At 41.0% G+C, this 17,652-nt stretch overlaps 1 protein-coding gene across 4 annotated transcripts in view; it reads right to left on the reverse strand.

Annotated features, from left to right (window-relative positions):
- LOC147309116 (uncharacterized) overlaps positions 1–17,652 on the reverse strand; it is a 131,614-nt gene that overhangs the window by 77,370 nt on the left and 36,592 nt on the right. For all 4 annotated transcript variants that reach the window (XM_086273586.1, XM_086273585.1, XM_086273584.1 and 1 more), the window contains exons 3-5: positions 3,799–3,885; positions 2,590–2,664; positions 952–1,191 (exon numbers count right to left, since the gene is read on the reverse strand). In XM_086273586.1, coding sequence (XP_086129712.1) covers positions 952–1,191; positions 2,590–2,664; positions 3,799–3,885 — 402 coding nt within the window. The remainder of the gene's footprint in view (positions 1–951; positions 1,192–2,589; positions 2,665–3,798; positions 3,886–17,652) is intronic.

Here is a 17,652-nt window from a genome sequence, read left to right on the forward strand (position 1 = left end):
ATGGAAACTTGGAAAGTCAGTATAAGAGTTCAAGTGTGGGCTTTAGAGCCCTTTAGTTGTTTTTTTGCAGGCCATTTTCTTTTGACTCTTGATAGCAGGGTTTGATTTTTGGCAGAATCTAGAGTTAGATGTAGATGACAACATAATGAAGACATATAAAAGCATTTGCAGGAGAATATGCATGTTTCTATTCTAGTTTCTAAAATGTACAATTACATGAGCAGGAAAACTCTGATGCACTACTCTGGGTTTGTGTTTCTGTTACCTGGCAACAACAAATTTAGTTGACACCCAGTTGCTACTGATTATGATAAACATTAGAAATTCATAATAAAGACAACTACAAATGTCATGTGGTGTACTAAATCTACGTTAGGCTACTATTTTCTCTTCACTGCAGGAACTAATGAACACTGTGTGGAGCTACATTATTTAAAATGGTCACTGTTTCATTTGTCTGTTGATCCAGTTTGTCGATTGATGATAAGGACAGTAGCCGGGTGCACAGAGTGTAAAGCAATAAGGTCACCAGCAACAAAACAGCAGAGCTGGGAGTGTTCCAGTGACGGTGAAAACTAGAAAAGACTGCCCTCTGCTGCTGAAAGCATGGCCTGTGTGATCAGGGTGTTACTTCTCCTGTCACCACTGTTCCCTCCTGCTCTGCCTTTGCGTCTCTTCAGTAGTATTAAAGCAAGAATAGCATAACATCTCAGCTTTTATTAAATTAAATGTGATGTTCACGGACCGTGAACTCCATCCGTGATCTCCACTTGTTGCTATAGCTGTGTTAGACATGCAACCAAACCCATTTGGTCTGGGAAAGTTTATGAGTCCTTTATATATTATCGATATTGAATCAATATTAACATTTTGATTCACTGGTCCTTCACTCCCCCCTCCCCTGCTGCCCCAGAATGCAGTATTACGTGCAACCAAGCTCCAGTGTGATACCTGCAGAGTGATTCATGGAATGGATTCCCATGCCACCGGAAGAAAATGGATCGCTGCTTTTAAAGGGACTGCTCCCACTGGTGTTACTGATGGTTTTGCTTTCCACACCAAAATGGCTTGAACTTTTCTGGGTGTCCATAGCTGGACTCATTCCAGTCTGGCCAAGAGTAGTGCTCATACTGGTCTGGAAGGGTGGCATACTGGACCCCATGGTCCCTCCAATCCCAGGTTGAGAAAAGCCTGATGGAGAGAAACAGCAAGGAGCTACATCACCAACAGGAAGCTGTCTGTTTGAATGTTGTATACTTTATATGCTCATACCACATGCAGCTGGGAGAGAAGTTAAATACTGATGGTAACGTTATATCTAAACAAACCACAAGACTTGTAAAATAATGTCCTTTGACCAGAAGAGACCAAAGTGCAGAATGCTGACTGCCATGTTTGGCAAAAACCAAACCTGGCATATTAGCACAAATCCCTCATTCCAACTGTCAAGCACTGTCTTGGAAGGGTGATGATTTAGCCTTGTTTTACCTTTCAGTCACTGAGAAAGCTAAGAACGCCTCTCTATAAAAATGTTGCCTCACATTTGACTATAATTTACATGTTCAAGAGCTAAAATTAGGTAATGCAATAGGACAAGGATCCCAAGCACACTAGCAACAACACAACGGTGAAAAGGAAAAGAATTAAGGTGATGCAAATACCCAGTGGAAACCTCAACCTGACTGAAATAGTGAGGAAGGAACCTAAGAGAGCTGTGCATAAGCAAATCCCAGCAAAGCACAAAGAACTGAAGCGATGTTGTAAAGAAGAGTGTGAAAAAGATTCTCCCTCTTGGGGTGTACTTAGTTTTGTCAAATGCCTGCAAAAACTCCTATGAACACTTTCTCTGTCACATAATTAATAATTCATTAATTAATTAAGTAATTAATTCAGTGTCTAAGCGGTTTGTCTGCTCGGAGATTAGCTGCCCACATCTCTTCAATAGGTTTGTAGGCTGCTGTGTTGCACTGACAGAGAGGTAGAAACTGTTTGTAGTGTGATGACTGTGTGTGTAAAGTAGGCATGTTTCAATTATTGAAAAAAAAAGACTTCAATTCTGAACTGAACAACTGCAGAGGTTTCTCGGATGAGAGGTGAAATGATAAAGCTTTCAACCCCAAGAATATTATCCCAGCTGTTGGAGCATGGTAGTGGCAGCATCATGTTCAGGGGCTGTTTTGTACCAGTGGCACAAGTACACAGAACAGAGTGGATGTAATTGTGAATGAGGCAGACTCACATAGAAGCCAGTGGTGAAATGGATGAAATGCATCCAATTATAATTCTGCCAAACGCCTTTACAGCTTTCGATTAGTACTAAAAGTGCCCGGTGACAGTAAAACTTACTAAGGCATATTTAAACAAATATTAGATATGCTATATGCAGGATTCTGACCATGTATGTGCAATTTTAACCCCATCTTTATTTCAAAACCCCCACATTAAAGTAAATACCAGAATCTGCACCAGATTCTTGAGTCTTTTTATTTTATTTAGATTCAAAGCAAGAAGAGACAAAATACAGTGACCTGCTACTTAGTTTGCAGTTAAAGGTATTCATGGCACAGAAGGTGAAAAAGTAAAATGGACCTAGAAATGAGTCAGGCTTGCTGCTGTCCTTTGTCTTGTTCAGGCTCCACTGATCTGTCATCCCACGCATAGGACCTGACCAAGAGAAAGAGCCGGACAGACAGAGGCAAAGAAAATTGGCAAATGGAGAAAGGACAGTGGGGACCGAGAGTCAAAGAGAGAAGCAAAATGAACAGAGTGGAAAAAAGAAGAAGACGACGAGGAGCAGGGAGAAATAAAGCAGTGGGACAGAACATAAACAAACAAATGGGCAGAACAAATGTCAACCAATGCAAATAAAATCAGCATCTAACTCTACCTGCATTTTATTTTGGTGCATGGAGTAACAAAAACTGAATACAAAGATATATATGCAACAAAAAATTTACAAAAGCCTCAGACACCACACAGTAATGGTTTTTGACAGGATACTTTGAAAATGGATGTTTTTTTCCTCGCTGTTTCCTTTGTACATGATTCCTGTGCAATTGATGCATGATAATAAATTGCGTTGCATACTTACTTTATAATCCCCACACCAGAGAAGATTGGAAAATGCAAAGTTTTTGCTCAGTAAAGTGGCTGCAGGTTAACCAACAGCTTTTCTTTCAAAGGAAAAACATTCCTCTTTGCATTTTAACAAGCAACAAATCCTGAATGAGGCACAGTAACCTCAATTTATGGTATAAATATGTAACTTTGGTACATAGGTCAACTGCTGAAGTCTTCTGTTAGCTTCAAACTTTTTAACAGCTACATTTTGAATTTAATTCACATATGGTGGAGCAGGTCATCTACTAATTGGTAGACTGATGGTTTGATCCCTGGCTGCTTCAGTCAGCATGCCAAATATCTTTGGGCAAGATATTAACCACAAAGTTGCTCTCTGCTGTATCCATCGGAGTGTGAGGGTGTGTGGATGTTAGATAAAAAGCAGTTACATAAAAAAAGCACAGAAAAAAGTGCTTGTATGAATGGATGTGAAGGGGTGAATGTGATCACAATGTGATTAGTGAGAGCTCGTTTTGTCAATCACACGCCATTAGCCAATGAGCATACCCTGCATAAACCTCCTTTCTGACAATTTGAATGACCAGATTTTAGAAAATGCCGTGGATGACTGAGCCCAAAATGAATCACCAAAGTGTTTACAGAGGTTTTCTCCTGTGACTGTAGGCAGAGTGATAAAATTACTATCTACTACATGACTTTCAGTCCATTCACCCTCACCAGACAGGTAGTCAGAGCTGAAGGCAGGCTGTCCTGGTGGGTCTTGGCGTCCTCCTGATGACATCATTGATGACATCATCCCTGGACCTGAGGAAATAAAGAGCATTATCACTGTCATCCTCAGCTGAATATATAAGAATATAACGACTGTCTCTTTAGTTTTCTAGGTTTAGATTTGCAAAGCGTATCTGTATATGAAGAACCTTTGTTACAGCTTTATGTTTTTCATTACACTGAACAGGAGATATATTTATTTTTCTTTGTTTTACTTTTGCACTAGTTGTAGTTTCCCATTGTCCCTATCATACAGAGCGCTCTGCTGGGTCCTTTTAGAGCGCTCCACATGGAGAGCGAGACAGTGCACCTCAGTCAGTCTGTATGTAGCTCTGCTCTGTCAGATGTCTGCCCATCAAACGGGTGCTGCTTCGCAAATCCTGCCTCCACATGCTGTGTATGTCTTTGTCCTATCATTTGACAGTGAAGCAAGCAGACACAACACACTGCTGAAGGGACTATCACCATGGTTACGCAAGTAGAAGATGACAGCATCTGTGGTTCCCCTGGCAACACAACCTGTCAACAGACGTGTCTTAGAGGATCGATGCATGTTCCCAACAGCTGAGGCACACGCCAGGACTGAACTAACACACTCACAAGCACATATACAAGACAGAAACATCACCACTATTACAAACACATGGGACACGAAGAGCCAGACTTTCTTAGCTCCTTTGAGTGCTGCAAAAGGAAAGAAGCTGAAAGGGTAATATAATCTGTTAAGTAAAATAAATGGAGGATTTGCATCCATTAATTCCCATTAGCAGCCGAAAATAAAACTAGCTTAACATAATAATTTTGTCATCTTAACAATGAAACACAAGCATTAACTAAATAATACAATATTTACTCTACCAGTGGCCATTACATCATTAACTCCAAGTCTGACTTGCACAGTTATTTTACTGACAATCACAAAACCATGTTGAACAAATAAAACCAGCTGTCACTTATAATTCTATATAAATATTACAAAATAAATCACTATATGGTTTCAACGAGATCTACTATGGTGGTGGATTCTAACATATAGTGCATATAATATATAATACAGTCAACTAATACATAACTGAGGCTTTCCATTTACAAAGGTCTGTCAAAGGGGAGAGGATGAACTGAGGGGCTGCACTAAGAACCCAGAATAAGATAAGTATTATTAGGAACATGCAAAGGTACTTGAGTGCAATCCAAAATGAAAATAGCTGAAGCTGAAAGAAGCTGAAATAAAATGAACTGTGATCTTTGCTTCTTGCACAAACAGCACCAATTCTAATATGTATCTGTCCGTGGTCCTGAAATACACATAAAAACTGGCACTGCAGCTGAAAACCAAAACTGACTGAAGCTGCACGTCACAAATGGCTGCTTTGTGCCGAAAATAAAACATCTTGTTGCTTTGTATACCTGAATGCACATGCATTGGTTTTGACTGAAAAGCTGTTTTTTGTTTTCAGATGTACTGTGGGAAAACAGGGACACATACTTTTGGCTCTGGCCCAGTAGCACTGTAATGGTGGATACTGTGAATAATTAACAAGTGTGCATTAAAGGGAAGCTTTGGTCCACTGGATGAGTGTGTCTCTGAGAGCCAGTGTTCCTTTGTGTCTGCAACCATTTTTGGAGTATAGAGCAGCACACACAGAAACACACACAGAAGCACTAACTGCAGAGTCATTCTAGACACAACGTCACAGCTTTTTTTTTCTTTTTCTGTCTGGGTTCCCTTTGAGTAGATTTCTCTTCAGCTGCCAGTCTCCCATATTTTTTTCCCCCCGATTACTATCACACTTTTACTTACTTTTGTATTTGTGTTATTACGAAGTTACTTAATGTGAATCGCTTTAAAGAGAAAGATGGACCTATTAGATGATCCACATCTCAGTGATAATTTGGAACCAAATCTGCCATGTTCACCGCTTAGAAAACGAAGCTACATTTCCAACAAAGGAACTTCCTTGAACTTTCTATGAACCTATGCTTTGTCACTGCATGAACCAGCTGATCCGAGCAGAGTTGGGAAAACTGCCCATGAGAAAAGGAGCAGGAAGCCAAGGAAACAAAAGACTTCTGTACAACTGGAAGTCCAGAAGAGCCACCTTCTGCTGGCCATTAGAAAAATTGCAGCTTTAAGGCGCTTCTGCATTGTTCATCCATCTTTTATATACAGACTATGTTAACAAGTTTAGTTGCTGTTAAGCTTTCCTCAGAATCACTGATAAAAAAATACATACCAAATCAATGAAAGGTAACTTTATTTGTTTTTCTTTCCTTTTTCATACAGTATAAGATGCACATGCACATGTTTACAGTACATCGATAGAAAAAAAATTGAAGCATTTGTCACCGAGAAGCTATGAGTGTTACATAGATATAAGGTGCATGCAGCCGATAGACTTATGTGAGTAAATGATAAATATGTTTTATTGTTTTATGTCTGAAAAGTTTCACTGTTCTTCCCTCCTCTTGTATCCCTTATTTCTAAGACACAGACACACAGACACACACACACACGCACAGCAGCAGCAGCATGTGCGTGCAAGCACAGTCAGAGGCCAGACAGCCCTCTGAGGATAGCAGCCAGTATCAAGCCTCAAGGTCAAACACCTCCTTTTTTTCAAACATTATTTTTATGTCATTTCTGCATCACTGGACTGGAAGCCCTTTAAAATTTTCTACCAGCAGAAACAAGCCAAAAACATAGCAGCAGGGAACCACCACTAAAATAGCCCTCACTGCATAGTTTGAAGGAATCCAGTTTGATGGGCTTCCCACTGTGCTGTACATAGGCTTATTGCACCACAGTGTCTGGCACTTTTGCGCCTCTTATTTAAACTTTAGCTGTTATGGAGGGAAGGAAATCGCTTTAAAAGCCAGGTTAAAGTCACAGTCCAACTGATAAAAAATGCACTACTCTGGAACATATGCAAATCAGATGGCATATACCAATATAACAGACAGATGACATACATATTCATGTGAGATTGATATAACAGGTGAGGCTACCCATACGGAAAAGAAATAGTAAAAACTTATATGTGATTACTCATGAAAGTGGCCACTTTCATGAGTAAATCATATAAGGCTTACATGATTTACTCATGAAAGTGGCCACTTTCGCATTACTTTCATACATTGTTTTAGTAAGTATCCAAAACATACAAGTTTCATTATATAATTTTTCAAGGGATCTTATATCTGTTTTCACACTTATATGCTTTTCATACAAGTTTCACACAAGACAGATACAAACTTTATAAGATTTACATATATCTTTTCCATATGGGTAAGATTCAAGACTTTTATACAAAAACAATCTCTCAAAATAATTGTACTGCAGTGTAAATGAGACAGTTAGTATGATAATGACTTTAGATGACAGTCAGCAATATCACGCTTTCTGTGCTTGATTTGTAATAAAGCATTTGTTGCAGCTCAGTTGCAATGCTTTTAGATCAGCTGGATTAGGAGATCTCAATGCCAGTTCACGTCAGCTTTCTTTTGACTTTCATTTAAGCTGTCTAGGTCTGCCTAAAGGTGCAGTGCATCTGCGTACCACATTGCAACCCAAATTTCCAGTTCTTTAAAAGGATTAACATTCTTCAGGTCCTATAAAAGCACAGATGTGAACATCTCTGGAATACCACTTTAAGGTTGTTGAGAAGGAAGCCACAACTCAAACATTTCTTCTGCAATGTCATAGTGCATATAGTGCTGCCTGCTGTGCAGTGCCTCTGGGGTAGTTTGGGCTTTGTTAAGTGCACTTTTTCCCATCTTGGACCGTATCTTACAGGGGTGAAGGTAACCATCCACCAATACTGAACTGAGATGCACTTCCGGTCTATTCAAGAGTATTCCAGATAATTGCATCCAGGCTGAGGGCAATCCTGCTGCTGTATTTATAGACATCTCACGGGTCAGTTTAGGAAGTTTAGTATGAAAGTAGTCCTGAACAAGAACTCGTTTAGGGCCAACTTAAAGGAAAGGCAAAAATGTAAACGTGAGGTCAGAGGTCAAATGTTTGAAGACAAACTATATACATGTGATATTTAGAATCCTTATATACGAGTACAGTATAATTTCCTAAATGTTGTCAATACAAGGAAATGGTGTGTTAGTCTTGAAAAAGCTGTTGTCTAATTTTCCTCTTGATTGTGAGTTCTCTGCTGCGTTTGTCTCTCTCACTGGTTGGTACTCCTGCCACCTCTGTGCACTGCTTTGTGTTTTACTTTATTTGTAGGTTCAAATAAACGATCATTTGATATTACTGCCAGCTTCAACACCTGAGTGTTCCCTGACCTGTGACATAAAATGAAAAGATATGATTAGTCTTGAGCAAACTCTTAATCTGACTCATTTTTCAAATTTGTTTTGAAATGCAGTCAAATGCTTTCAAAGGGGCCCGCCTATTATAGAAGGGAGCTTAGAACTAGGTGAGATGTGCAAATCACAGGGGAGTACAGCTGGGACAGTATTTTACCCCCAAAATTGAGAGATCTTTTACCATCATCTTCCCGATGTTATCATGCTGTCTTTGGCCTGTTTCTGCTACCTGCCACTAGTTTGTGGAGCTAATATTGGCACGCATATGCTGCTAATATTCACTCCATACCAAGGACAGAAGAGGTTAGAGTCAAACTGCTGCAGCACATTCTCAGTCACAGCTGTCACTATGTCTGGAGAGACACAAGCACTTAAGTCGAGTTTAAAGTTTAAAGGGGCGGACAAGAAAGCCAAGAAGGCAATGGATAGCAGTGGGATGTAAAAGAGAGGAGAGAGAAATGGTAATGGAGGCAGTGAGCTATTAGAGGTTGTAAAGCACAAACATTTTTAAACTGAAGGATCAATTGTAATTTAATTATAAATATATTATTGTTTGTTATTGTTCAGTGTTGATGTGAATAAATATAAATAAACATGATGATGAAGATAAGCGACAGCTTGCCTGCCCAAGTTGAAAAGACAGGTTAGATTTATTGTAATGGCAGGTGTTTCCTTCTGTAAAGATGGCAAAAGCCTTCTAAAGGCACTGAGTGGTAGTGATTTTACAGGATGACATGAACTAGCATTGCATTTCCTTAAATTCATATTCTCTGGCTAGTGTTTATCTGCTGTGTGTACGTGTTTAAGTCAAATAAAGCAGCATGCCTGAGGATGTATGGTGCATGAAGGACTAAGTTTCAGGCCTCTATATTATATAAGTCACAAACCTTTAAAGAATTGCAAACAGCTTTATTTTGAAATAAGACACTGGACTTCGTTTTTGGCAAGAACTGCACAAAACAAATGTGCTAAGGACCCTTTTGACTGCATGCCCTGTGTCTTGGTCTGCTGAACCTCAAGCAAGGTAAACGGAGCGAAGGACAGAGGCTGGGAAAGAATGCCCTCAGGGGAACTTCATTAAATAACCTCTGTAATGAATTAAAAGATGAACTAGTGGTTGAGATTTGCCTGCTTCCCTAGACTCTCTTATACCTTTGTGTATTAGGATTCATGATCACATGCGGGCACATCAGGAGATGCAAAACGCCAATTCCCAGAGTTCGTTGATTCGGGCAGAAGCACTGCTGATGCGGCCGAAAGACATGAGAAGGTGAGAAGTGATTTTGCAGCTCAGACCCTCTCATCAAACCCCCGCTGAACACCACCATAGATTAGCGGCCGGTGAGTGCTTATAATGCATAAGAAGGGTCACATGGGACATCAACTCCTCTCCCATGTGGCCAAAATGTTGCACCTTTACTTTAATGATTGCCTGGTGCAAAAATGTAATGTTTCCATGGTCAGTGCCCTGGATGGTCAACACCTGACATCACTCATAAGACCAATTCTGTCACTCTCTCCCTTTCGGGTAATCACATGGAGCAGAATAGTTTCTACATGTTCAAAGCACCTCTCATTCTGGATCACCCCGGCTATGTTTACACAACCCCTGCATTGATTGGAACAAACACTGGATATCAAGCTGGGAACCAGCATCTCTGGCTGGTCCGAGACTGCAGACAGCTGCAACGGTTCCTGGGATTCGCTAATTTTTACCATCGCTTCATCAGGGATTTCAGTCTTGTCTTGCCTCTGACCCAACTAACCTCTCCCAAAATTCCCTTTCAGTGGTGTCACCCAGTCAAAGCTGCATTCAAACTTCTTAAAAAAAGTTTTGTTGCAGTCTCTCTCTTGCAGAACAGAACGACAACGTCCTCACCTTGGAGGTGTTGAGACCTTGGCTCGAGTCATAGTCTGGATGGATCACAAGAATCTAGCCTACCTACAGACAGCTGAACAGCTTAATGCCTGACAAGCCAGGTGGGCCCTGTTTTTTACCCATTTCCACTTTTCCATAACTTACAGACACAGTTCACACAACATCAAGCATGATGCTCTGTCACAGCAATACTCCGGTAACGGCCTGCCCAGCCGGCTCTTCATTTCTGCTTCCGTATATGCCACTGGGCACACATAACTAAATTTACATGGCATCCTGGCATCCATTAGACCTTCACCTTCCTATAGCATCTCTTTTGGTGGCCTACACTGATAAAGGATGCTAGAGAATACTTCTCTTCCTGTTCTATCTGTGCACAGAATAAGTCTTCCAGCTTTCCTCCTGCAGGTCTGCTCAGGCACTTTCCAACTCCTGGACAACCCTGGTCCCACATCACTCTCAACTGTGTGACTGGTCTGAGCCCTTCCAGTTGAAACACGGTAATACTCACCATAGTAAATCGCTTTTCAAAAGATGCACACTTTGGCGCCCAACCCAAACCTTCCACAGCACTGGACATGGTTCAGCTCCTCACAGACCGCATTTTCTGCCTCCACGGGATCCTTCTTGACATTCTCTCCGATCGCGGGCCCCAGGTCTGGAAAGAGATCTGTTCAGCAATTGGCATGAAGGTCAGTTTGTCATCTGGTTTTCATCCCCAGACCAATGGTCAAGCTGAACAAAACAATCAGAAGCTGGAATCTGCACTCCATGCATCGTCTCCACCAATAACCGCGTGGACCATGCAGCTTGCCTGGGTGGAATTCACTCATAATTGCATGACCTCTTCAGCAACTGGCCTGTTCCCTTTCGAGGCCTCTTTGGGCCACCAATCCCCGCTCTTTCCGGGAATAGAAGGTGAGCACTCTGCCCCATCTGTTTAGCATCATTTGTGCAGGTGACGCCGTATCTGGAAGACCACGCAAGCAACCTTCCTCCAGAAGGAATCAGACTCCTATACTCCTAGGCAGAAGGTCTGGCTCCTGACTAGGGCCCTATTCAAGCAGAATCTAAGAAACTGTCCACAAATTTTAGCGGTTCCATATGAAATTGAGGCCAGATTGAGGTTAACCCCATCTCTGCTTGCGTGAAGTCTTTGCCCAACATACACATCGACAATGCTTTCCATGTTTCCGAGCTAAAACCATATCTCTCCAGTCTTCAGTGTAAGGAACAGTCATGGGACAAGGAGGGGGTCCTCCCTGGCTCGTTAGCTTGTTTGTTGTCTTCTCTTTTCTTTTCTCTCTCTCTCTCTCTTTTTCTCTCTTCCCTCCTTTGCCTTGCTCTTTGTTTATTTTGTTCTCCCCACCTGGGTGGTACTCACTGTGGGTTCCTCACTGCGGCACCTCCCTGGATTTTTCCCTCACTGTGGAAAGCCTGAGTTTCTGTAAGTGATTGTTCTGTTCTGTGAAGAGTGTTTGATGACTGGATGTTTGTTACCTCTCCCTGGATCCCTGGAGTCCCATTCCTTACCAGCACCATTGTATATAGCAGTTTGTAATTGCACTGTAAATAAGCACACCTAACTGTGACAACCTTGAGACCCGCATTTAAGTCCTCACTGGCAAACATGATACCTTGTGCCTATGGTGCTCAAGTTAGTGACTATTTTGTTGGTTTTAGCTTTTTCATGGGTTGACCAATATTAATATCTAGAATATCACTCCTTGCACCACAGCGCTTTAAGATTACTAAGTTTTGAAATCTTCTTGGCTATGTTTTACTGCTGTCAGAGACAAAGTTTAGCAGTACAAAGAAGAAGGGGCAACAGATGACAGAAACCAAGCAGATGGTGCCGGGGAAAATGGGAGATGTGTTGAATTAACTGGTGTTAATATAAAAAGATACGCACAGACAAATTAACCAGAAATCACATGAATGACACAGAGCAAAAGAACGGTCTAACAGAAGTTATACTTTCCTCTGTAGAACTCACACTCTAGGTGCTCTGTAATAATAGATGAAGCCCATAGTTAATAACGAGCATAATCAATTAAAAAAAACCTAACAGGATTAAAACTTTGGGAGGAGTAAGTACACTGTCCTATTAAAGCTGTGGCAGTGGTCTCAAATTTGCTTAGCGAGAACAGAAAGCAAACCTAGAATTTGTGGTCCATTAGTCAATGAATAAATACAATAAAATGTTTGGCTATTGAAGCTTTAAAATCTAACAACAAGCTAAATATCCACCTTGGAGATGCAGTTAAAAAAATGCATTATAATGTGTGCATTTATTGCCCTGAAAGTTTTTACACATTGTTTATTTTAATGTTTTTTGACTCTGCCATAGTAGCTTTGAATGATTGATGGTTCAAAGTAATCCTTATTATTTCGGGGCGATCGTGGCTCAACACTTGGGAGTTCGCCTTGTAATCGGAAGGTTGCCGGTTCGAGCCGCGGCTTGGACAGTCTCGGTCGTTGTGTCCTTGGGCAAGACACTTCACCCGTTGCCTACTGGTGGTGGTCAGAGGGCCCGGTGGCGCCAGTGTTCGGCAGCCTCGCCTCTGTCAGTGCGCCCCAGGGTGGCTGTGGCTACAATGAAGCTGCCATCACCAGTGTGTGAATGTGTGTGTGAATGGGTGGATGACTGGATATTTAAAGCGCTTTGGGGTCCTTAGGGACTAGTAAAGCGCTATATAAATACAGGCCAATTATGTTGGGCCCTAGTGCAGCCTCTCAGTTCAACCTCAGTCTGAAACAAGTTGTTTTAACTGCCCAACTCCACTAGCTAAGACAGAGGTTCTCGAAGTGTGGGGCCCACACACACACAAAAAAGAACGCTTGGACACTGCTAGCATAATGGACAGATTTTTGACGGGGCTCCTACACAAACGCAAAGTAGGAGATGAAGCATCGCCAAAATGTTTCCAAACCAACCTCATTCCAAGCCAAACACAAGAAAATATGGTGAAGCATATCTTCCCTTTGGCTTCACCTGCACAACTGCTGAGGTAGGTCTCTGTGATAGAATTAGTTCTCCCTGCGTCAGGAGCACGCACTGGGCTCTTCAAATCACGGACAAACAGTATCCCACATTTTTTATTTTTAGTTCACAAACACTTGTTGTAATGACTAACTACTCCTGACATTTTGGAGATGTTCTTTATACAGTAAAGTAAAAACTGAAGATATTAAGATTAACAGTATTTTGTAAATGGTAGATGGCCTGTATTTGTATAGCGCTTTACTATTCCCTAAGGACCCCAAAGGGCTTTAAATATCCAGTCATCCACCCATTCACACACACATTCACACACTGGTGATGGCAGCTTCATTGTAGACACAGCCTCCCTGGGGCGCACTGACAGAGGCGAGGCTGCCGGACACTGGCGCCACCGGGCCCTCTGACCACCACCAGTAGGCAACGGGTGAAGTGTCTTGCCCAAGGACACAACGACCGAGACTGTCCAAGCCGCGGCTCGAACCGGCTCATTTCTGCCGCTTGTATCCGCGATCTCGTTCTTTCGGTCACTATCCACAGCTCGTGGCCATAGGTGAGGGTAGGGACGTAGATCGACCGGTAAATTGAGAGCTTCGCTTTTACACTCAGCTCCCTCTTCACCACGACGGACCGGTGCAGCGTCCGCATTACTGCAGCTGCAGCCCCAATCCGTCTGTCGATCTCCGGCTCCCTTCTCCCATCACTCGCGAACAAGACCCCGAGATACTTGAACTCCTCCACTTGGGGCAGGAATTCATCCCCGACCCGGAGTGGGCACTCCACCCTTTTCCGGCTGAGAACCATGGCCTCAGATTTGGAGGTGCTGATCCTCATTCCCGCAGCGTCACACTCGGCTGCGAACCGTTCCAGTGCGAGCTGGAGGCCCTCACCCGATGAAGCCAACAGAACCACATCATCCGCAAAAATCAGAGATGAGATTCTGAGGCCACCAAAGCGAAAGCCCTCCGCCACTTGGCTGCGCCTAGAAATCCTGCCCATAAAAATTATGAACAGAACCGGAGACAAAGGGCAGCCCTGGCGGAGCCCATCACCCACTGGGAACGAGTCCGACTTATTGCCGGCAATGCGAACCAAGCTCTTGCAACGGTTGTATAGGGATCGAATGGCCCATAGCAATGGGCCAGACACCCCATACTCCCGCAACACCTCCCACAGGTCCTGTGGGAGGTGAATCAGCTACGTAGAATCAGCTACGTTTTCAAAAATACCATGTAGGTGTGGACGTAGCATAAAAGAATTAGTAGTTTATTTTATTGCTACGTGTAATTTATTGCAGTTTACTTTTATTTGTTCAATTGTTTACTAAATGTTTGAGGTGTGAAATAAATCTCAATGGAGTTTGAAAACAAAATATGTGTGTGTGTGGTTAGGTGGGGAGGTGGTGTTTGGGAACCACTGAGCTAAGATAAGCTACTGTAAGCTTCTTCTGACTGGTTGGGGCTTCTGTGCTCACATCTGGCAATGTGTGCCTTGGAGCAGGGGCGGATCTAGAGAAATTTTCTTAGGGTGGCATGAGGGTGGCAGAGAAATCAAATGGGGTGGCAAAATCAAAGCCTTTTTTTTCAAACACATATGCAGGTGGTGACATATGGTTAAAGTGATTCAAATGCAGTAAGTATACATGCTTTTCATATAAATATAGTCTATAACTTAATTATTTTTTGTAGCCCACATAATTAAACATGTTAGTTTCACATAAAGTCCACATAAAACAACTGAATTTTGATCCTATGTACTGCATAGCCTGTGTAATAAATAAATATGTAGCCCAATAAGTATAAAATCCAGAAAGCTACACAACATGGGGCGGTGTTGTTCAAAATGTGCTCTGGCACAATCATAGGCATGGCTTGCTGCTGAAAACAAGAAAAAAGCCGGTCCTGCTATGGGCTGAACCATTTGTTAATGGTGGAGGGGGGTAACACGTCCTTGATAAATCCCTTAAAATCGCAGCTTTGGCGTATGCAGATGACGTGACGGTGATAATTAGAAACCAAAACGAACTGTCTTCAGTTATGGAGATATTACACCATTACGAACAGGCATCAGGTGCCAAACTGAACCAAGACAAAACTGAAGGGGTGTGGCTTGGACATCCGACCAGACAACCTAAAATGATGATCTCTCTATGTAGGGAGATTAAAATTTTGGGTATATGGATTGATAATACTGACTCTAGTTTACTAAATTGGAATAAGAAAGAAAATGAAATTAAAATGGAAATTATGAAATGGGAAAATAAAGATACAAATTATAAAACGCGTATTAATATTGTAAAAACACACATAATTTCGAAACTTCTTTTCCTTGCCGCAATTTTTCCTCCTCCGAGAACAACTGTAATGAAAATAAGTAAGATGTGCATTAAATTTATCTGGGGATCCAATCGAGCCCCAGACTTAGAGATTGTTTTGCGAATTCCTTTTATAAAAATTACTCAAAGCGCAATTTCTCGGGGTGCCCCGTGGGTTCGAGGGAAGGAGCAATTGTGGCAAAAGAAAAGAGGCAGGGCCAGAGCGGGTGTTCCATACCACAGACTTATGTTCGGTGACTTATCAAGTCAATGGGAACAATATAGTTTAAATATTCTCCAAGATAATACGAAAAATATCTATAAAAAAATTAATGAAACCAAAAATGAAGGTGTAATTCAATATAAGTATGCAAATGAAGATAAAACCTTTCAATAGTTAAAAATATACAAGACAAATTATTATCTGAAAGCATGAGAGACGTGGTGTGGCTCATCTCGCTCGGGCGCCTCCCTGTGAGAGCGGTGGTACAATGGAGTTGTTTTGTTACCACCATGAAATGTCCTATGACAGGCTGTGATGAAGATGAGACCCTAGAACATCTTCTATTGGATTGTTATAGGACAACTGAGATCAGGCAGAAGATGACAGAGATTGGCTATGATGTGGATGTTAATATTAAAGCAGTTAAATATGGTTTGTTTAAAGAAAAAATGTGTGACGACAAAAGGAGACTCTTTTGGTTAGTAATGTGTGTAATAAACACACATATTTGGAAAACTCGTGCCAAAGGAGTACTTGAACAAAAGATGATAAGTAGTGATGTTGTGAGTAAACATATCATTACAGACCTGCGGAGAAGACGAACAATGGACCTGAAACTTGGGAAAGTTTTCCCCTGGAACGAATTAAAACTGTAAGTCTTGTGAACGTTGTGTGGACTCAGATGCTAGATTTTCCTCCTTGTTTCTCCCTTTTGTATGTGCTCATGGTTTTGTATATGTAATTGTATGTGTATGTGCATTTTATATGTAAACTTGTTTACTTTAAATAAAGTTTAAAAAAAAAAAAAAAAGTAACACTATGCAATAAATGTATTTGTAGAATTTATATTCACTGTTAACTGTAACTGCACTCAAAGTGTTAATGGTATCTTATTTTAACCCTTTAAGACCTACCATAGAACCAAGTCCGCCAGAGCTTATATTATATTTTTACATGCTGTAGTGCCATTTTTGGGAGCTATACATCAATACAACCATTATAGCCCAAATGTTAATAATATGTATGCATTAAGTGCATAGTAATTACATAAATTGCAAAAAAGTGCAATAAACTACAAAAACATTGAAAATCGTTTTGTTTTTTTTAACATATATTTCTGGTTAGAGAAATTTAAGAGGCTTATCCCTCAAAACTGAAAATACAAAAAAGTTGCACAAAATAGTTTCTTGTACCCTGTCAGGGCTCTGACAGGGTACAAGATGACAACTTTGAAATTCTACTAGAAACAGTCGATCATATTTGTTTGTCAAAGCTGAATTCAATGCTTATTGTAGCTAACAGCTACAATAAGCATAAAAGCTACTGTACGGCTATCATTTGTTAACATGACGCTTGGTCTTATACATGTAATACATTTATTACCAACCTGAGAGTTCATCCGCTGGTCATTCGACATGACGAATGACTTCTGAAGTCTTAATTCAGCTCAAGACGCTGTAGATTCCCGTCAGTAACACTTTCGGTCCACTAGTAAAACATAGTTTTACTAATCTGCGGTTGATTACTCTTGAACCGGAACCGGATGTCAGTCCCAAAAAACTGAATTTTGGAACTGAAACCGAATGGTGAGAACTGAATCTGAAATTATTTTATTTCTATTATTAAGTTTGCTTGTTATTCATGTTTTGGTTGATTAACAGTCACCAAAGTTTTGGTGATAAATAAAGTGTATATATTGCTTTAGATCTCACTATGCCCCCATGTGTCAGAATATACCTTGTGGAGTACAATTGAATTATTTTAATTTAGAGCTGACTTTTTCTCTTTTATTCATTTTTTTTTTTTAATAATTCTTAATATTATTACTATTATTATTATTAACAGAGATCAAAGTTTGCAGTAAAAACCATCTGAGTTTGAAAACTGCTCTGTCTGTGTTGGTGGCTTTAGGATGTCACATTTGCTCAGCTGTCAGTCAATCAGCCATTTTCAGAAGTGCTGTAAAAGCTTCGCTTATGTCATATTCACTTCAACAGATAAGCTGAAGTCAGCACACACACATCCCTATTATTGACAGTGACAGCCAAGGTGTGTGTGAT

Source organism: Aulonocara sp. 'chitande type north' Nkhata Bay, linkage group LG18, assembly GCF_057382095.1.
Source record: "Aulonocara sp. 'chitande type north' Nkhata Bay isolate Kocher_YH1m ecotype deep benthic linkage group LG18, A_spYH_male_GT1.1, whole genome shotgun sequence".
Classification (NCBI taxonomy): domain Eukaryota; kingdom Metazoa; phylum Chordata; class Actinopteri; order Cichliformes; family Cichlidae; genus Aulonocara; species Aulonocara sp. 'chitande type north' Nkhata Bay.